Source organism: Dermacentor albipictus, chromosome 2 (genome assembly GCF_038994185.2).
Source record: "Dermacentor albipictus isolate Rhodes 1998 colony chromosome 2, USDA_Dalb.pri_finalv2, whole genome shotgun sequence".
Taxonomy (NCBI): Eukaryota; Metazoa; Arthropoda; class Arachnida; order Ixodida; family Ixodidae; genus Dermacentor; species Dermacentor albipictus.
Window position 1 is genome coordinate 208,855,211 of NC_091822.1, and position 22,887 is coordinate 208,878,097.

General features: G+C 42.4%; 1 protein-coding gene and 1 non-coding gene across 3 annotated transcripts in view; one reads left to right on the plus strand and one right to left on the minus strand.

Moving 5' to 3' along the window:
- LOC139056421 (monocarboxylate transporter 3-like) overlaps nucleotides 1-22,887 on the plus strand; it is a 168,193-nt gene that overhangs the window by 139,195 nt on the left and 6,111 nt on the right. Inside the window, exon 5 of one of the 2 annotated variants that reach the window (XM_070534644.1) lies at nucleotides 15,637-15,656. The exons of the other annotated variant lie outside the window; for it this stretch is intronic. Within the exon in view, the coding sequence (XP_070390745.1) occupies nucleotides 15,637-15,641 (5 nt within the window). The 3' untranslated portion in view covers nucleotides 15,642-15,656. Of the gene's footprint in view, nucleotides 1-15,636; nucleotides 15,657-22,887 lie in introns of those variants that run through there. 2 annotated transcript variants of the gene reach the window in all.
- TRNAS-AGA (transfer RNA serine (anticodon AGA)) lies at nucleotides 8,102-8,174 on the minus strand. The gene has a single exon. It is a non-coding gene; the product is annotated as a tRNA-Ser (tRNA).

Here is a 22,887-nt window from a genome sequence, read left to right on the forward strand (position 1 = left end):
GTGAGGCTTTACCGCCTTGGGTGTCTGCTTGACGACGTTTGAAAGTACTATAATAGGTAGTGGCTTCCTTTGGAGGCGTGCAGCATTGTAGGCTACTGGTCGGTGCCGCAGTGCCGGATGTGCGCAACGGAGACCGGTGTCAGACTTATTCACACGTAGCCGCAGGACAAGGAGCTGCGTGAAGCTTGTCTCGTGAAACTTAGAACCGGCAGACAGCCATCGGCTACAACTCGGGTACGCAGCAAGCACAGACGCGAGGAAGATTTCTGCAACGTCTCCTGTGAGTAGCAGAAAACGGGCACTGAGACGCTCGCCCGCGCCCACTGCCTGGCTAATGTCATGACGGCTTGGTCTATGAACTTGTTGATATTAGATACTGGCAAGTTCACTGGAACGGAAAGGGAGCGGTAAAACGCACATGAAAGAAGGCATGGCATATGGTCATGTTTGTATTATGAATTAATGCACTGGATTACGAAAAAGAAGAAGGAAATCGCACGCTGAGAAGACCGATAAGCATAAAGTGCAACGCAACTTGAGAAATAATATTGAAATGTCCAAAAAAAGACTCAATCGTCGCGACGGCACATCACAGTTGCCGTAGGCGCCGATGTCTCCGTAACGAAAGTATTTTTGAACAGCTCTGATAGCGTCCACGCAACAATAGTTTTTAGTGCACTGTCAAATGCTCATATGCTGCGGCCTAAAGCTCGCGGCACAGTGCGAACACGCGCTCACAGCGAAAGCAGAACATTGTTCGCGGACTTGCATGCAGACGCGCATGTCGGTCGCTGCGAAACCGTGCGACTGCTGCATTGCGGCTTCATTCTGTTACGCTCCATTTGGTTATACAACCATCCCACCATAAGAACGTATTTCGCATAGTTTACTCACAGCGCTTGCTTACCTTTCACGCAAGAAGCCGGTTCGGGAGACTCCATCGCGGCGACTGCGCGCGGTGGCGTTCACTGTACGTATTCGGCAAAGAAATAGCGTCTGCAAACGATTCTGTGCTTTACACTTTGCTCAAGTTTATAATATCGCCAGCCAAAACTTCCCTCGTTTTGAGAGTACTACTTACATACCTATGTAAGAGGGCTGCCGCGTACTCTTTCTATTAGAGAGTTTTAGAATAGGGGCCCCAAATGTTCTCCCACCCCCAAAAAATAGCGTCGAATCCACTGCGCATGCGCGACACGCGAACTTCGTTTAGGTTTTGCGTTAGGCACGCTATTACAGTTGCCCAAAAAGATTTGCGTAAACAAACATGGCGGCACCCATTGAAGCCTAGCACGAAACTGGGTTTGATTCGTGGTAACGTGTGAAGTTCGCAAACTAGAAGTGACTGCGCTTATCTATTTCTCTCAACTAGCGTGTGTTATGAAGATTGAATCATTAGACGCGGCTTATTCCGAATTCGATTGGCGATATTATGGTTCGTATGTCTAACACGGCTTAGCTTGGTTGCTGAAGGCACGTGAAGTTGGTTATTCAAAATTAAGCGCAACTAATTGTTTGCTGCTTACAGAATAACCTCTAAGTTGTAATTGTACGCGAATACAGGAAAGTCAAAATTGCTGTTTTTACAAAATTCTTATTCCTATTCTTATCGTAAAACGTCTAGTATCAAATGTGGCGCACTGCGTGTGCAAAATGTTACCGTTCCAGCTTTCTATCGACCTCTCACAGGGTATAAGCCTGAATTTTTTAAAATTTTATATGAACGTTGCTGCGAAAAATCTATGTGATGCCTAGTGCATTTCTTATCACGGGCGATGTAAACATCGACATGCTCAGTGGGGATACATGTTGTGAGCAGTTGCAAACTATTCTTGATTCATTTGCCTTCTCAAATGTAATTACACAACGTACTCGTCTTACTGACCACAATGCCAGCTTTCTTCACATCAGTATCACAAACACCCAAAAACAAAATTGCACTAGTGGTATATCATCACTCGACATTAGTGATCACCTTTCTATCTTTACATTTTTGCCACTCGCCAGCGACAGGCTCGACTCTCATGAAAAGTCGTACTATATATCGGAAGATAAATTCACATCTGCTGCGTGAATTTTATTATGCGCTTTATGATACAAACTGGAACCTGGCTTACGCAGAAAATGACTCTGCCAAATCATACCGCTTTTTCTTTCACACGCTTAAGGCTATCTTTGATAGATGCTTCCCGCTTGTTCAATGCTCCCTGGGGCAAAAGGGAATTCGCAAACCCTGGATTAGTCGATGCTTATACAAAAGGATCAAAACTAAAAATAAAATCTGTCACGCATTTTAATTGGGAACATTGGTAGCGCTTACTAGACAATCACATGTAAGAAGACAGGACAGGCGCAAACTAACAACTGAGGTTTATTCGAGAAAAAACACTTATATATCACACCATGCCAGCGCAGGCGCTTCAGGGTATCAGCAGCATAATCAGAAAAACCCAATGGCGTGGCTTACCTAAGCATACTATCTAAGAAACGTGCCTCCCTATTGTAGAGCATGACCGATGTGTCACTGATGCATGCTTGTCCCTTCTTTTTTTTATAATATGATTTAAGAAGTTCTCGTGCTTTTCCTTTGTGGCACTTGCGCAGGATCTTAACTTTGTCGAGAAGAGGCCTGCATTTGTGGTCTAAGAAATGCATGGGTAAATGACGTTGCTCCCGGTTAATAATTGATCTTTCGTGTTCTCGGATTCGCACGTTCAAACAACGGCCCGTCTGGCCTATGTAGGTTTTGCCGCATGTCAGGGGAATCTGATATACATCGCCAACTTGGCAATCTAAATAGGTGTTCTTGTGTTTCATGCCGCAGCCACCTTGCTTCTTTCTGGCGTGATGTCTCCCAATGCGGGCGCAAAGGTGACTCAGCTTGCAGGGAGCCGAGAAAGCGAGTGGGACACCATGCTTGGTTGCTATCTTCTTCAAATTATGTGCTGTTCTGTGAACATATGGAATTACAACTGGCCTTGAAGCTTTGTTGACAACATCAGAGTTTACTTTTTTGGGAGCTTTTAGCCTCTTTTCGAGCGTGTCATGTACGCATGCCATGCAGGCTAGCTTCGACATGCAAATTTCCAGGTTGAAAGAGGCTGGCTTCCCTGATGTGGTTTTGCTGGCAGTGGTTGAAACGCTCGAAAAGAGGCTAAAAGCTCCCCAAAAAGTAAACTCTGATGTTGTCAACAAAGCTTCAAAGCCAGTTGTAATTCCATATGTTCACAGAACAGCACATTAATTTGAAGAAGATAGCAACCAAGCATGGTGTCCCACTCGTTTTCTCGGCTCCCTGCAAGCTGAGTCACCTTTGCGCCCGCATTGGGAGACATCACGCCAGAAAGAAGCAAGGTGGCTGCGGCATGAAACACAAGAACACCTATTTAGATTGCCAAGTTGGCGATGTATATCAGATTCCCCTGACATGCGGCAAAACCTACATAGGCCAGACGGGCCGTTGTTTGAACGCGCGAATCCGAGAACACGAAAGATCAATTATTAACCGGGAGCAACGTCATTTACCCATGCATTGCTTAGACCACAAATGCAGGCCTCTGCTCGACCAAGTTAAGATCCTGCGCAAGTGCCATAATGAAAAAGCACGAGAACTTCTTGAATCATATTATATAAAAAAGAAGGGACAAGCATGCATCAGTGACACATCGGTCATGCTCTACAATAGGGAGGCACGTTTCTTAGATAGTATGCTTAGGTAAGCCACGCCATTGGTTTTTTCTGATTATGCTGCTGATACCCTGAAGCGCCTGCGCTGGCATGGTGTGATATATAAGTGTTTTTTCTCTAATAAACCTCAGTTGTTAGTTTGCGCCTTTCCTGTCTTCTTATATGTGATTGTCTAGTAAGCGCTACCAATGTTCCCAATTACAATGAACCAACTTGCCCAACAACGCATCCTGTCACGCATTTGTACAGACAAGTGACGCTGCTCTGCTCAGCGAATACAAAACGTACCGAAATAAATTTAACGCCGATTTGAAAAAAAGCTATGACTTGCTATTATCAATGCCTTTTCGCTAGGATATTTAATTATCCCATAAACCTTTGGAACGAGGTCAACAATCTGTCTAACAATTCGAAAGTAAAGCCTCCTATTAACATTGCAGCTTTTGCTCATGGTAAAACAGAGGTTGAAGCACTCACAGATATGAACAAATACTTCACTAACGTCGGTGATTTTAAGATTTCCAGCAAGGGGGACCTTAGTGCCGAAACTTGTCTTGATTCGGTGCAGAAACGCGTAAGCTTGATACACTCAACTTCTTTGTTTCCGGCAAGTCCACGAGAGGTCAAAAATTTATCGGATAAAATAAAGAACAGCGTCTCGGCAGAAATGGAAGACGTGTGTGTTGTGTCAAATAAATATGTTGCGTCTGTTATATCTCTACCGCTAACGCATATAATTAATCGAATGCTGGAAACTGGAATCTTCCCTCCGGTCTTAAGCTTGCCCGCATATGCCCAATACACATGTGTTGGGCCCTTAGTGACATACGTAATCACAGGCCGATCTCGGTGCTGCCCGTGCTATCCAAAGCCTTTGAAAATGTTATTAATACGCGTCTCGTGAATTTTATTACTAAATACACGTAATAAATGACGCACAGTACGACTTTCAGAAAAATAAGACAACTGAACTAGCGTTATTACGGGTTAAAGATAAAATAATCCATGACATTGAAAATAAGCTTTGTACCGTTGGTCTCTTCATTGATCTTATGAAAGCATTTGATTGTGTTAACCATGAGATGTTATTAGTTAAACTTTATGATTACGGTATTTGTGGCGTTGCCTTAGATCTTTTAAGAAACTATCTTTTCCACAGAAAACAGTGTACAAAAATTGGTGATGTTATTTCCCCAACTACTACAGTAAAACAAGGAGTGCCGGCCCATTCTAGGACACTTGTTCTTTATACTTTACGTAAACGATACATTTCATATACCTAACTAACGGATGCCTAACAGATGATATACCAATATATCTTTTTCTGCGCGTCCACTTAATGACCTTCAGAACACGATTAACGACTACCTAATGCAGTTTCATAGTTGGCTTTATGCAAATAAATTAGTGATGAACCTAAAAAAATAACCACGTCTGGTTCAAACCCCCTAACAAAACATGTTACAGTGAACTCACGCTGACATTCCAGGAATGCGTTATAGCACGCGTAAAATGTAAAAAATTTCTAGGTGTTTTGTTTGAATAAAGTATGTCGTGGACTACACACCTAAACAAACTAACCTCAGAACTAAGCAGAAGAGTTGGTTTATTATTCAAATGGTCAGATCTAATTCCTCTGCAGCTAAAGAAAGCGATATATATTGTAGCCAATTCTACTCCCGTTTATCCTATGCACACTAGTTTGGGGTACTACGACGACTACGAATTATAACAAACTAGAGGTATTGCATAAGAAAGTGCTGAGGATTCTTCAGAATTATCATGGTGTACCAACAGATCTACCAACTAATCTTTTGTATATTAAACACGATTTGCTCAAAGCGAGTCAAATATATGACTACGAACTCCTGCTGCACATTCGTAAACATAACCTGTTACATTCAGCACACACAACGTCGGCTCGTTATTCACTGCGTAACGAACGGATAACAACAACACGGACACGAACAAATTATGGAAGGGCTGTCCTCGCTTATCAAATACCCGCACTAATAAAGGGTGTGAATTCACAAGCAAATTTCAGCATGCAACTCTATAAATTCAAGTCGCAAGTAAGATGTTTTTTGTTGAATGAGTGAAGAACCCTTTAAACACAAGTGCATATTTATTTTTTTCACGTTTCTATGTTTTCATTGTATGTTCGTTGTTGCCATATCTGTATATGACTTTATCTTGCAATGCAGATTATTTTCACTATTTCAATATACCTTGTGATTCACAGTCTTTCAAATTGTTCTTTTGTGAATGTATCACTTCGCCTGCGGTCTGTATGGTCCCCAGGTCCTCTCAAGTTATCTATGATAACTTTTGTGCCTGGACGACCCCCAGCATTGCGTTGGAAATAAACTGAACTGCACTGAACTAAGAGCTTCTTTTTTTGACGCCGCAGGGTCAGCGCACTCAGCGCAAAACGCTATCCGCAAACGCAAAGCCCTATTCTAAACCTCTTCACTCCTGCGTGCCCCAACGCTAATACCCGCAAAGCTCTATGGGTCCCCGAAAAGTTGGGGCCCCTATTCTAAAACTCTGTATTGAGTGCCGTAAGCGAAACGTACGAGGAGCGCGCCGCGTGATCCCTCACACTACGCAAGGGAGGTGCGTCCGACAGATGACGACTCCGTAAGACTTGGCCTCCAATACGCAATCGCTACCCGACTACAATGCCGCTCCTCCTTGCTTCCCTCCCCCCCGGTGCCTCGCTCGTGACGGACGTGCTTACTCCCGGCGTTCTTCCTTTGCGCGCAAGATTCAGCCGCGATCTCCGGCTCCCTTCGTGCGCTTAGTTCACTCGCACATGCATCATACGGCGCGCAGCGACTAGGTTCTTGGACTTCATGCAGACAATCACGGAGACGCCGACGGCAGAAATACGGCTGCAATGTCCATATAATTGCCGTCACAATCAAACGAGCAAAGTATACACATCGATAATGTTCAACAAAAAAAAGCACTTCACACTTGCATGCAGATATGGTGGCTAGTTGAGCTGGTATGCCGATCGACTCGTCTATCTATTTATTTACTTACCTACCTGAGTACCCATAGCGCCTTAACAGGCATCACGGGGGGGGGGGGGAGGAGATTACATAAAAAAAAGATACGTAGCACAGTCAACATATAATAAAACATCACATGTTTATGTTTATACGATTACATCATGAAGGCACTACACTAACATAGTATTTGAAGTTTTGTTCACAATATCACTTGGAAAACGATTCCAGTCTCAGGTTGTCCCAGGGTAAAAACGGCTTATTAAACACGCTAGTTCTGCTTAAAGTTTCTTTCACTTTGCCTTCGTGATCCAGTCTCACAGACACGTAATCGGGCATATGTAAGCATTTCATACGATCGATACCTGCTCTTCAATGAAAAATGTCAGTGAACAGTTTTAATGTATGAATAAAAAGTCCCTTTTGCAGCACGTACCTCCCAATATTCATTTTGGACTCTGTTACATTAAAATTTCTTGTCTGATCTTTAAATAAAAAGTAGACACCCCTACTCTGTACTTATTCCAGTTTATCTATATTCGTTTCCAAGGATCCCAATCCGTGTTGGCGTACTCAAGTATTGACCGTACACTGGAAAAGGTAGAGTAGAGCCGTTGCTTTGATTGAAAATTGTTTTGCGTTTCTTTTCATCAAACCTAGAACACGAGGTGCTTTGACAGTATTGTGATCAATGTGACGTGTCCAAGATAAATCAGTGGTGAAATGCGCTCCCAGATATTTAAAATCTGAGACAGTCAATAGTTGCATCCCATTTGTTATAGTTAGACAGACTTCTTTCTTTTCGTTTTACAAAATCCGTATAAATAACAGCATTCTTGTGTTAGTCGGTAGTAATTTTCCTAACTGCCGTCCATATTGCGTAAACTTCGGTGGTAAAGACTGAAGAAAGATTCTTTATCCGAATGCTATTTTCTCAATTGTTCTTTATGATCCCGACACCTGCATATTGTTGTGTTTTAGAGCCGTCAGTGTAAAATTCCGTGTAGTATTTATATTTTTCTTGAACAGCTCGGAACTTTTGTGTAATGTGTTCTTGTGGAATGTCTTTTTTTCTTTAGATGTGTTAGGGTCCAGTCACATAGCTGTGTAAAATTGCACCGCAGGGGAAATCTTGGTGGCCTTTCAGCAACCTGCAGCACTTCATGAGGAACATCATAAGTATGACAGTATTCTTCGTGTCGCACGATAAGTGGCTGAAACAAGTTCGGTTTGTTTGTGTAGTGTACTGGTGATTTGCACTACGTTACTATGTTGTAGCATATCAGAAGAAGCCAACAAACACTAACACAAAGGACAACATAGGGGAAATTACTTGTGCTTAATAAATGAAATAAGGAAACGATAAATTAATGGAAATTAAAGTGGATGAAAAAACAACTTGCCGCAGGTGGGTACCGAACCCACAGCCTTCGCATTTCTCGTGCGATGCTCTACCAATTGAGCTACCGCGGCGCCGTTTTCCCATCCACTTTCTTGGCTATTCTTGTGTCCTAGTAGAACCCTGGGAGTGTTAGCCAGCGCCACCACTCACAGACCTTGACGGCGGACGTGGCACGTCCTTTTTGCCGCAGACGTCACGAGAACGTGATCATTTGGGGTGAAGGCTACTGGTCAATAAACCCACATATGCTACCTGAAGGCATCAATGTTGCCGGATTCGAGACCCTCTATGTAATAAACGAGAAGAAAGAGGGTTAACCTAGGGGCGCGATTTTTATTAGTCATATCAGAAGAAGCCAACAAACACTGACACCAAGGACAACATAGGGGAAATTACTTGTGCTTAATAAATGAATAAACAAGCGATAAATAGAATGGAAATTAAAGTGGATGAAAAGACAACTTGCCGCAGGTCGGAACCGAACCCACAACCTTCGCATTAAACTTAATGTAGGACAAAATAAAATTCAAATATACAATGCACTGAGAAGTAACAAAAAAGCATAAAACAGCGGTATAGCAGAAACAGAAGGAATAAAACATAATTGCAATTCAACACTACGATATAATGTATGAAGTTCAAGCAGAATGCATAGCAGTATTTTCTTGTTATACAATGGCAAGAAATATAAAAATCATAGCCTAAGAAGGGCTTGAACCCACCACATACCCAAAAAATTGCTGAACAATTGCTTTTCTGTTTAGGTTCATACTTTCTGCGTACCATTTGTTTGTGTTAAGGGTGTTCGGAACCGGGAAGTGCAACATTTGGGACCCATACGTTGTGCGAAGTCGGGGTAGATGCCATTTCTCTTTGCGTCTGATGCTTGTATGAGTGTGCGTTTGTGTCACCGATGAGAGTTGGATTATGAACTTAGCGCGAGGTAAACTCAAGGTATTCAAGGCGCGAAGAATAGTAAATGACACTACATGATAAATGGGAGATATTCCATGTTTATTAAACAGCGGTCTGGTGTGAACTAGGTAATCTGGGCCAGAAACTATGCGGATAGCTTTTTTTGCACAAGTAGTTGTTGCATTAGATGCACACGAGCCGCAGTTCCCCACACAAGATGACAGTAGCTTATTTGAGAATGAAATAATGAATGATATATTAGTTTTTTAACTTTCACGGGAAATAAGTCGCGACCTCGTGAAAGAGCTCCTACAGATTTGGCAAGTTCAAAGAAACATGACGGAAGTGATCAGCCCATTTCAGATGTTCGTCAAATATTACGCCAAGAGATTTATATTTACTTACGATTTCGATAGCGTAGTCTCCAATAAGTAGTGGGATTGATATGGTTACTTTTCGATTTATCGAACGAAAAATAACCGTCTTTGTTTTTGTGTAATTAATCTTTAAGCTGTTTACATGCGACCAGTTACGGAGGCTTTCTAATATGACGTTCGCTTCAAATAGGAGTTCATTCGATGAGTTTCCAGATAAAAATAAACTAGTGTAGTCGGCATGTATTATAAATTTAGCTTTCTTGAAGGCATGGACGAGATCGTTTGTATATGCGTTAAAAAGACGGACCTAAGATACTGCCCTGCGGTACTTCGCATCTTATATATTCAAAAGTGGAGCTACAACCATTGACACATAGATTGCTGCCGCTTTTCAAGGTATGAACTTATCAGCTTAATCAGATTGCCTCTTATACCGTATGCATAAAGTTTATTTAAAAGAATGTTATAATTAATACAGTCAAATGCTTTGCTGAAAACGACAAAAATGCCCATTGTTAGAAGTTTATTTTGAATGTCTTGCAAAATTAGTTCTTTTTGTTTAAGTAGCGCAGATTCCGTAGATAAGCCTTCTCTAAAACCAAATTGGGAATCTGTGAAAAAGCGATTATCATTAAAGTAAATTTCGAAACGCTTAAGCAAACTTTTTTTCTAGTGGTTTTGAGAAAATTGGCAGAATCGATATTGGTCGATAGCTGCCCATGTCTTGTGTCGTCCCAGATTTGTGAATAACAATCACTTTCGCTAATTTTAGTCTGCCTGGAAACACAGAGGAAGATACCTATACATTAAATATATACGATAAGTGAGGTGCAAGAAGGTCAGCTACAAATTTAATTGGTTTTACTGACAGAACCTCTGCACCAGGGCTGGAGCTATTCTTCAAGGCCATTAGTGCAGCAACAACTTCGATTAGCTGCGTGGGGTGGATAAACAAGGAGTCAGGTGTCTGTACAGAAATTAGGCAGGTAGCATCTTTGTTGTGGTCTGTTTTAGGGAGACAAATAAAGTGTTTATTAATGCTATCCGCTTGTTCAGTGCCCAGTAAGGTTACACCGTTCATTGTAAGACCTCCTATAGCATTGGAGGGCTTGGGCATGTTAATGACCGCGTTTATTGTTTTCCAAACGAATTTTGCATCACAGCGGCCGTCTTTCTCAAATATATTCGTATAATATTCCTCACGTGGCTTACGCAAGTCACCGCTTAATTTATTTCTGAACTGTTTGAAGGCAGTCAGGTCGGCCAAATCGCGGCTGGATAAAAATGTTTGAAAGATCTTGTCTTTCTTTTTTATCTGTTTATAAAGAGACGGCTTAATCCATGCAGTTGTACGGCGGCTAAAAACGCTTTTGACGAACGTTACAGGTTGGTCTGTTCTCTTAGCCTATCGACGGCACTTTTGTTCTGTTACGCTTCCTGCTGCTGCTGGGTGCACTCTGTGAGCGAACTTTACTAGTGTATGTGTGCTATGACTAACATATGTCCAGCATGCGACGGCAGGATTCATGAATCGGAGTCGTGCTTGCTGTGTTCAGAATGCAAGTGTAGTTACCATATCGGCTCATGCTCTGCGGTAACTGACAATGCTTACAAAACGAAGTCTGTTGCTGCAAAAAAATCTTGGATATGCATGACGTGCAAAGCATCGACTCGAGGCGCCAATTCCGCGGAAATGCAGAATGAGACGTTAGAAAAGAAGTTCACCTCAGAGCTTGCGGCAATTCATTGCAAGCTTACTGAGCTGCTGGACATCAAATGTTGACGCTTTGTCCCAAATTAAAACAACTCTTGATAGCATTGAGGAACCTATGAAAGTTATGTCCAGTAAATACGATAAAGTTCTTACTCAGATGACACGGCAGTCCGCAGACGTCTCAGACCTCAGAAAGCAGGTTGTGAAGCTTGAGGCCCACGCTAAAGAAACAGACGTGGAAAAACTTCAGCATGAGTTAAACTAGCTATATCAGTACAGCAGGCGCCTAAATCTTGAAGTGAATGGCTTGGCTTACCGCGCAAATGAGAACCTTCTGATACAGCTCAACCAACTGGCAACTGATCGTGGCCTTCCACAGCTTTTTGAGCCTGACATTGAAGCCGCCCATAGACTAGCTTCCAGAAACGAGATGAAGGGAGACAAGTCCAATGCTGTGATGGTGAGGTTTTCATCTCGTCAAACTAAAGAAAAATGGCTTGCAAAGAAAGGGGAATTGAAGAAAACAAAGCTATATTCTTCAGGGAAAACCTCACGGCATGCAACAAGAAGCTTTTCTGGGAAATGAAAAATAGGGCTCTTGAAAATAAGTACGATTTCGCATGGTGCGAGAATGGCAAACTTTTCGTGCGCCGCAGCTCGAGTGATAGGGTGATTAAAATTGCAACAGTGCATGACTTTGAAAAAATACGATAACATAAAAGACAGCTGATCGCAAGAAGTGATTACGTTCTCTTCACAAACATAACAAACTACTATGACGCTGAGGCCTTCCAGAAAATTGCTTCACGCCAGACAAAACCGTTATCACTAATTAACCTTAATGTGCAAAGTCTTCAAAACAAAAAAGAATGTGTTGACTTCTTTTTGAACAACCTAAATCACCAGTTTGATTTCTTAGCTTTCATTGAAACGAGGCCTACTGATAACCTTGATATCGTGCCATTTACGAACTACAATTGTGCATCAATCAACAGGGAAAACCAAAGGGGTGGGGGTGTATCGATTTATGTTCATGACAGCGTTAAATTCAATATTTTTGAAAAATATACTGTAGTATCCTTTCACTTTGAATCTGTCACGATAAAATGTCGAAGCCTTTTAGTAGTTACTATATATAGGCCGCCTTCTGAAACTGTGTCTGACTTCCTTAATTTCATGGATGAAATGCTTGAACTACTGTGAACAGAATGGCGCACGCGTAATTGTTGCAGGACATGGCGGCAGCATTTCGATGGGGGCGAAATGCGAAAACACCCGTGTACTTAGATTTAGGTGCACGTTAAAGAACCCCAGGTGGTCTAAATTTCCGGAGTCCCCCACTACGGCGTGCCTCATAATCAGAAAGTGGTTTTGGCACGTAAAGCCCCATAACTTAATTTTTTTAATTGTTACAGGAGATTTCAACATAGATATGCTATCACCAAGCAACAACAAAAAATTTTCTTGACAGAATGCTCTTTTGGCTATAAAACACAATTCATGTACCTACAAAGATAACACAGTTGACTGCAACTGCCCTGGAGTTATGTTTCACTAACTAAAAAAATGAAATATGCACAGGGGTTCTAACACCTGGAGTCAGAAATCACCTGCCGATTTTTGCATTTTTGCCGTGGTGCGTAAAAGAACGAAATCCAGCAAATCCTACGCAGCGTAGAAAAATTCACCAAGAAACAATCAGGCATTTTCAGAATGTTGTCGCTGACACTGATTGGAGCTGTATTTTCAATAATACTGACCCTGTGAATGCCTACGACATATTCATAACAAAGTTAACAGACCTTTATAATTAATCTTTTCCGATTGTGGTGTATAGGATAAACAAGAGGGCAAGAAAACCATTGATAGACGCTTCACTTATGAAAAGGATGAAAGCAAGAGATAAGCTGTTCACTGAATTCACAAAAACAAAGCGCTTAGACTACTTGGTTAAATTTAAGCAGGTCAGAAATAAGATAGAATCTGATATTGAAAAGGCGCGAATTAGCTACTGCGAAAAAGAGTTTGCAAACATACTCAATGATCAGAAAGCCATTTGGAACGCTGTGAACGATCTTTTGCAAAAAAAAAAAATACGAAGGCTATCTCTCAGCTTCAAATAGAGGGCAAATCTTGTTCAGGTGCTTTACTTGCCGATATGTTCAATGAGCATTTTTTGAGTTCAGGAGCTTCTAATATTCGAAATGGTGCTGTCTGGTCTTAGAAATCGTATATTAAAACACACGTCTCGGAATCTATCTTCCTAACACCCACGAATGAATCGGAAGTAGCCTCGCTGATACAGAAATTAAGTAACAAATGTGCTGTGGGTTTTGACAAAATAAAGGCAGAACCTCTAAAAGCAGTTTCAGAGCACATTAGTGCGGCATTTGCACATATCTGCAACCCTATTTTGAGCACTGGAACGGTCCTGGAGAAATGGGAAATTGCTACATTACCGTTCACAAAGGTGGTAATGAAAATGACATGAATAACTACAGGCCCATTTCTGTTTGGCCCATTTTTCAAAAATTATAGAACGTGTCATATATGTACTAACTGCAAACTTTTGTAGCTTAAAAAATTTATAACCGAACATCAATACGGATTTCAGAAGAACAAGTGTACCGAAAAGGCCTTATTATCTATTAAACATCAAATTATTGAACATTTTGAGCAAAAACATAACACAATTGAAATATTTCTCGACTTTAAGAAAGCTTTTGACTCGATCAAGCATGAAATTCCTTTGCAAAAGCTGAATAAAAAAATTCCTTTGCAAAAGCTGAAAAGCTTTTGACTCGATCAAGCATGAAATGCGTTTGCAAAAGCTGAATAAAAAAATTCCTTTGCAAAAGCTGAAAAGTCATAAATGGGCAAGATCAAGTACGGCGTCCCACAGGGTTCTATAGTTGGGCCACTTCTATTCTTATTTTATATAAATGCCATCGTAAACGTACCTCTAACACCAGGTATTATATTATAGAGAATGCTCTTGAAAATCGAAGGAAAAAATCAAGACTAAAGCTTTTATTTCAAATAATTCAAGGGCACTTTAAGATTAAATCAAATAGATATATTCAGCCTCCGGGAAAACGGAGCGCGAGAACAAACCACACACGATCCATCAAGCCTTACGAGTCACGTGTTGATGCTTTTCGTTTTTCTTTTTTTCCTGATGTGATCGAAATATGGAATGGTTTGCCTGTTGAAGTTGTCGAGCAATCGGACGTGCACAAGTTCGAACGTTCTATCGACATCTTTTGTCAGGAGCACCCAACTTGATGATTATGATATATGAATTTTGTATGTTGTGCAAAATTGTACATTGTTGTACATTGTATTCCCTCCCTGTAACGACCCTCAAGCGAGGGTCAACAGTATCAATAAAAATAAATAAAAAATAAAATATTCCGATGACACTAACGTCTTCTTTTCGGGTCAGGGTATGTCTTCTCTAGTACAAGAAGCGAACCTTCGGCTTAGCAATTTGTCGCTATTGCTGAGAACAAATAAGCTAGAATTAGACATTAAGAAAACAAAGTACATCATTTTTAAACCTCGAAACCATTGTATTCTCCGCAATACGCACCTCACATTCCAAGGAGCTTTGATTGAGCGCGTCCAGACTAAAAAAAATTTTAGGCGTTATCTTTTATGAAACATTGAGTTGGTTTAATCACATAGATAATCTTCGCACCCACATATAGCGATCCATTGGCATAATTGGCAAAATCAGATGCTCACTACCCCTCTGCGTTACAAAGCAGCTTTACTACGCTTTAGTTTACTCGCGCATACATTACTGCCTATTAATATTGGGCAAAACAACAAAAACAAATAAAGATAGTATTCACAGGCTCCAAAAAAGAATCTTGCGTACAATCGAAAATGTTCTACGCCGAATGCCTTCTGCTACACTTTTCCACAAACAAAGCATACTAAAATTCGAAAATATATTTCATAAAAAACTAGCGACAGTCATCTACAATCAAATTAAATCGGACACAGATATACTTCAGGATACCTACTCCTGGAAAACACACACGTATAATCTTAGGAAAACCACCTATTACAGTGAAAGGATTCGAACCAACTACGACAAGCAAAAACTAACGCTCCTTATTCCTTCATTTTTGAACTCTAACATGACGGCAATGAGCATAGTGAATGAAAGCCGATCAGTAGCAATTTTCAAAAAAAGAAGAGATACATGCTTATGTAATGGCGCTTCAAACATGGCATTTTTTTTTCTTCCAGAACTCTATTGTGCCTCAAAATTCAGCCACGAAAATTGCTTGTCGATAAGCTGTTGATATCAATTATGTTCTAGTTCACTTATTAAAACCACGGCTTAGTTCTTTTGTTTCTCCTCTGCATTGATGTATTACATGATGTATTAGTGTTACATTATGTGCCATTAAGTAGCATTATATTTATTTATCATGTATTACTGGCTAAGTGTCCTGCAATAATTTTGTTGTTCTTTTCTTTTTTTTCCTTTTTTACTACATTGATCTATTACAGAGTGACACGCTGAGTGTTGTGCAATATCGTGGTCTGGGTGGGGATTGGCGCATCGTCAGGCATTCAGTTGGCTTTTTGTCACCCCTTCCCGCTGTACCACTGGATATGTATGCCGAACTGATGATGAAATAAACCATTCAAACCATTCATAAATTTCAGACTAGTCCGTACTGTTTATAATTTCTCTAAAGTTGTCAAGATTTCTGTCATTAACTGACTGATAGGTAGTAAGGGCTTTTCTAGTGAAAGTTGAAAGTTTTTGTACAACTGACAAAAATTGGACAGTGGTCGCTAAGGTCGGACGACAATGTACCAGCACATTCGACACTAGTGTCTGCATTCACGACGTATAAACCTATAGTTGTCTGGCTGGAAGCAGTATAATTCTTGTGGGAGACACTATTACGTTTGTAAAACCATTGGATTCAATTATGTTGGCAAGACTAAGTGACGTGTAGTTATCTTCAGCTGCATTTATATTGAAATCGCCACCCAAGACCACAATATAACGGTTATAGAACAGAATTCTAGAAATTTGTTAGCATAATTGAGAAACTGGTCACTGTTCCTGCTAGGGGGCCTGCAGACTACAGATAAGATTTGATGGTAATGACGTAATGTGAGAATTTCATAGTCACTTGTTACAACTGAAAATTGATTAACAAGCTCGAATAGAGGGACCCTCTGTTCAAGAAAAAGTGCGAGAATGATTCCATCGAAATGAGATCATTTCCTTGTGCGCACCATGTTTCAGTAAACATGAAACAATCAAAGGTACCGCAAGATTATGTGTCAGCTGATCTAGTTGCTCGTTTTTATGCTTCATTGAGTGAATGTTTAAATGCAACGCTGACAACAAGCCTTCCTTTTTCATACTGGATCCCAGTTCACAGGGGCAAACACGTTCAAAATACCGATTGACTGTCGTCAAGAAATGATAAGAAAAATAAAGTACGTGAGCATACGGAACATGGATGGCAAGCGGAACATGTGTAACTGCAAGGCCGAGTTTTTCCCGACCATATGCAGATATCTCTGGTACAGTACTAATAACCACGTGGGGCTGTCAATTAGTACGATGTAAAATTGGGCAATCGAACTGGATGCTTCATCACAACTTAAACTGTTTAGTGCCACAACCTTAAGCACAGGATCAGAACAGCGTAATACCACGCGATTCGTTTTGGGTATAATATCCTTTGTGGATATTATACCCAAAAGGGTACGAGGGTATGACAAAACTTCTACAGAATAAACGTCGCACTGCAAATGCGCTTGGTTTCAGAAGCATAGACATGTGACATGTTTTCAAACGTTAACATTTCTGAGCAAGTGACACCTTTTGCTTTAGACACTATCTGACGATGCAGTGAGCCTCCCAATGTCCCCTCTGCATGCAATTCTGATTGTGGGCGTATCGTCGGTTTGGCGAGCAAATATTTTACCATTGTGCACCCAAACATGCTTCCATTTGGCTTGGCACTTCTGCGCAGTTGCCTCGCCCAGAATGCGCTTGAGTTCAGGGCAAAGGTGCTCATTAACAAACATTCGTACGTCAGAATCAAAACCAGCATCAGAGCATACCAATTTCGCAGCGCGCGTTTTCTGAAGAAAAGCGTCACGGACCTGCATCCGATTGAACTGCACAAGTATATTTTTACTGCCGAGTTTGCTGCCGCGACGCGGTGAACTACCTCAATGTCACTTGGCAAAATAGACGCATTCATTTTTGCTGCAATTCTACCTATTATCTCGGTTAGGTTCTGTGGCATGTTGCAAGGAACACCTTTAATTTCAACATTTGTGTTTCGAGAGTATTGTTCGGCATGGAGGAGACGACTTTCATGAGCCTTCAACTGCTGTGCAAGGTCACTGCAATGAATTTCAAGTTGAACGTTCGCCTCTTTCAGTTGTTTGTTCTCAACTTTCGTTGTGTCATACTCTTTACTAATGAACGTCAGGCTGGTCTTCACCTCCCTCATTTCTTTTTGAAAATGTCTGTCAAATTTATCTCTAAAATATTTAAACTCTGCATGAAGTTCATGTTTCAGTTCCTCGAAAAGAGCCCTGATTTCTTTAGATATTGCAGTGCAAATACACCATTCACACGCTAAAGTAAGCAAAAATTGAAGGCTCACATAGCGTCAAAGCAGTGCCACATAGAGCGAGCTACTGGAATACCGAGCCGAGTCCTGCTCGCAGACTCTATTGAATTGCTATCTCAAAGCATAAATTCATATACGGTTTAGCAAAGTAAAAAAAATATTTGTGTGTGTTTACATAGCTATGAATGTCGCCACTCCAGCAAAAAAGACCCGTTCTTTCACACCGTAAATGTGTGCAGTGGTGTACAACAACTGTCGTACGTGAAAGCTAATAATTTTGCTATTGGCTTTAAGTAACAAAGCAAAATTCGCTCCATTTCTGTTGCCCTAAGCAAGAGCGTGCATGCAGTTTCGCTATTAGCACATCAATAGCAGACCAGTCCCACCATGCCAGTGTTGACTTAACTTGCCGCGCGAAGCACTGATAGTGCTTGCTCCAATGCACCGTCTGGGCAGTGCCAGAAGTTTGTACGCTATTGTGAATAAAGGCATTTGTTTTTTTTACGTTACTCTTAATGAATAGGCACACGGTTATTTTCGTACATTGCCAAAACAAAGAAGAATGAAGACATTTGTGCCCCGCAACCTAATGAATTTCAAATTCAAATTTCTGCAGGCAAGGTGCCAGTGTCCATGTTTTGGGACCAAAGAGGGATCCCCTTCACTATATGTAAGTGGGTGCTTGGGTGCTACAGTAACAGCAGAGAAATATTTATCACTGATGGCAAGATGAGACAGATCAGATCGACAGGCTTTTAAAAGCAGGTTTACCATATAGGTCATGTGTGTTATGGCCGAATCCATTCCCTGAAAGCTGAAGCCCAATTGTGTTCTCCCAATTAGCCCAATTGTGTTTTCGCACCAAAGGTGTATGCAAAGTCATGCCAACCATTATGTGGATTGTGCTGTGGATTGGTATATGAGATACCTTTCAGCCGTGGCAAGTTCTATGTGGACCAAATGGCCCAATGCCGAAATGACTATTTGAGGGTGCATTAAAAGAATTTAAATAAACGGGATGGTGAAGCGCACATTGCAAGGCGTGCTCATGTGAGCCGCGCTTTCGCACATTATGATCCTGGGCAGCAGTAGCAACAAAAAGCACATGAGCTCACGAAGGTATATTTTATCAGAAAGATTGTGCACATGTTAGTAACACTTCAATTGCCTTGATTCCCCAGGGGTGCACTTGTTTAAGGCCAATTTGTAGCATTGCTAGACAAATTAGCACTGTCAAAACATTCGCCTCTTGCGAGTGCGCAAAATTTGTACCCTATGTTCCAACCTTAGAATCATTACATCAGTTGGCAGTTCGCACTTTCATGTGTCCTTCCTCTGTAAATATATTTTTGCGCACAAATAAATGTGCAGCAGAATTCACCAACTTGCCCAAGAGGATGTACTGGTGAGTCTGAAAAATATCCTTCACAGATTTTCCTATTGTGATGAGAAATTATGTCACTGCACGGCACTCTGTTAGAACAAAGTCACAAGTGGTTGACAACTTCACTGATAAATATGGGAGAAGAGAAAGGCTATAGAGGCAAAAATTGTCACATTGTCACCCAGATGTATCCCTAATGCAATGCCTCAAAAGTTATTTTTGTTCGAAAAGAAGATCAGGGTGAGGCTCAAGACCTATCAGCATTCTATTGTACAGATCAAGGGATTAACCAAACAAGCCCTGTGAAGTGAAGCAAGGTGAAGGAAGATTCATACAATGGAAACTTGTCATTTGCTTGAGAGTGGCATGCGTCGACCTGCATACCTACACCAATCGTATTCGCGTGCATCTTGCATCTATAACTTAATGCAGGTTCTTGCAATGCACCTATGTCGTGTTTGCGAACAAGTTGCGAGAAACATTTGCACAAACATGGTACCTCGCATAGCCCAATCAAAAGAAGCAAAACTAAATAACAGCTTAGCAAACTAGCTGGAAGAAGTTCAAGAAAATTTCTTGGTCTTCAAGGCAGTCAAGCTTTACAACAAATTGAGCCGGAGTAGAACTATGAGTGGCTGGGCCACGTTCTTCAATATTTGTCTTCATAGTTTACATTCAGGTTGCTCAATATGAGTCTTTTCAAATGTGACGAGAAGGTGCTCAAGCAAGTCGTCATTCGCCAGCCGCCAAAATCCGAGATAAACAGGGAAATAGGATGAACATGCCAGATAAGAAACTGTGGAGGCAAATTCTACATCGAGTGCCACAAAAAAATTGCAACAGCTCACGTACTCGGGCAATATCTGCAACAACAATCCGACGAAGGATTAAATTTTTTTTTTGCGATCGATGCACAACACTAAGCGGAAACTGCAGCAAGAAGCCTTTAGAACGAGTTTAAACGTTTTCGCCATGAGAGAAAAAAGTGCTGCCAAGCTCAGAGCCCACATGTGCCCCATTCACAACAGCAAATTCAACAAACAAGAGCAATGCCACTGAAAAACGTAACAGGAGCTGCGCAAGACCACACTACCAACCATAAACGCGCTGCAAGGCATAAGTAAATGAGCTGATCCAGCGCTACGCCCAACTGTCACTCGTGATCGCAAGCTCGAGCACCATCCGGTTCTTCCAGCGGAACTAACTAGGAAAACATTCTATCCCACAATACAGTAAGAAACCGTAAAATTGTATTATGGCTAAGCTGAAAAGCTGAAGTAGCACCATCTCCAGCAGCGCGTGCAATACTATGAACCGGAACACGCCATACTTGTTTAAATAACGTCACAATCCCGTGGTCACAATTGTGAGGTCACTTCTGTGTGTGGCAGCAGCGTTTTAGTATGGCATTTCGCTTCTACCACGCGCCTGTCACCAGTTACCACCTAGTTTTTTTCTCGCCTCCATGCTGGAGACGCTTCGCTCGTTCGCTCCTAGTCAACCGGAAGTAGAAGACACGACGTGCCATCATGACACAGAGACAGTGAAGGCAGTCGAACGAGTCACAGGCAGGCGAACGAGTTGAGGAGAAAATCCATGGCTATGGGGGAGGGCAACTTGTAATCGTACGTAGCTCTCTTAATATGAGATGTTTCACACAAACTGTGGTGCGAATGATTAACTGTAGCTGCACCCTACGCGTCTACAAAATTGGTCCGAACCGTTTCAGGGACCCTTTAATATAGATAAATGATGACGACAAAACAAATACAATGAGCAATTAACAGTGGATATAAAAACTAACACTACACAAGAATACACTTAAAAGTGATCCACTAAACGGAGTTCAAAAGAAAAGAAATGATGACATACGCATGGCTGGGCAGCAGCAGCAAGTCCCTAAAGCGCGAAGTCGACGGCAGAGCTCACCCGAAGAACGCTGACGAGCCGATCTCGTTGCGGTGGGTGCGATTGCTGCGCTCGGTTCCCGGAAATTTAAATACGACGTCTTCCCTCGAGCAGGTTGCGCTAACTTGAGCGTAACTACCGCGACCTTGTTGCACACGTTGGTTTGTCCTCTCATACGTCAACTAGTCACTCCGAGTTAAGGCGCGGCTAGGTGGCCCGGAAGGATATTAGACGGCACTGGCCATTCGATTCCTACTTAGGAGAGGATAGGTCCAGCTTTTAGACAGCTCAGCTCGGTCTAAAACCTGCGTTTAAATAACTTCTCCTTTCCTTAGTTCCCTAGGTTGGAGAATAGCAGATATTGGTGACGGTCCAAATAAGCGCATCCAATATATCATGACTCCTCCCAAGGTCTTGGCCGTGGCCCTTTTAATTAGGGGTGAGGGAACGTAGAAGGGTGATGCTTTGGGCTTGTTGGTTTAAAATTTTAGACTGTGTGGTACAGCGCCAAGTGGTACAGCGGACACAGGAAACCCAGAGAACGGGTGAACCCACCCCCCTGCTGGTTGCGATCGCACCCTTGCATTGCACCACATGGACACACACGCACAGACGACCATACGGCGCCAAATCCTCTGACAAACATTCATTGTTAACGATTCGTGGACACGGGATGGCACAGAGACACCGTATATTTCGGGGTATTCCCCACCCCTCTCGTCTTAGCAACCTTCTCAATGCAAGTGTGGGGCAGGGAATGCACAGAGGTTCCCAAAAAAGACTGTCGCGACGTCATGGTCGCGCCAGCAACAAAAATAAATAATAATTTCTACACCTGCCTTCAACATTTTCGGCCGATTGACCGAGTGGCCGGCAGTACCCGTTTTGCTAGCCGATTCCTACTCCCATGACCTTATGGCGCCTGTTCATCTGTGCTTCGCCGACTCAAACAATGCCGCACCGTAACAAGCAAGCGAAGTATACCAATTCGCTAGCAATCTCGTGTCTTGCACCCTTTTCGATGAATGCGCCCTGAGAATAATGCCGGAGAGAGCTCTCCGCTCGCCAGTCACGAGCACTCTCGCGAGACACGCTTCCGAGCGCCTCACCGCATCGCCATTAGAAGAGCGCCAGCAACGCCCCGCGCATGGCAGGACAGTGTGTGTGTCTCGTGCACGCGCACACGGTGGCACCCGAGTTCCCCGTTCCATGAGAAATCGTGGTTAGGCCCCAGGTCTGCTACAGCGGGTCCACTGCGCGGAGTCGGCCAGCTGCTGGGGGTCGCGAATGGAACACCAGGCACGCTCGGTTGCCATAACACATCAGCGTACGTCGGCCAGCGACGTATCGGTGGTGATTGTTCAAGACACACAGGAGATGCCTCAGGTCCTGGCTGCAGAATGGCGTGCCGAACTTCATACCGAATTTCGGCGGCGAGAGTTGAAATGGTCGGCGTGGATTGGGGTAGCTGCAGCTTTCGAAGCTCCCGCTTTACGATTGATCGCACCTGTTTTCTTAACGCTTCGCTGTTACTGCCTGGGCCTGCTGACAGGAGGTTGGCTGGTGCGCTGATGACATCACGATTGTAGCAATGGTCACGCTGTTGCAGCGCCTTTTATGGAGTCTCCCGAACCGTCTTCTCGCGTGAAAGGTATAGTTCCATTGCGTACGTCCGGCGCTGCGACACAAAGCCGTAGCCTATCATGCTGCACGCCTCCAAAAGCAGCCACTACCTATTACAGTGCTTTCAAATGCTGTCAAGCAGATACCCAAGGTGGGAAAGCCACACCACCTAATCAGAACCGCAGCGCATGTGCGACATTAAACTTTCGTTTTCAGCTCGCTTCGGCGCTT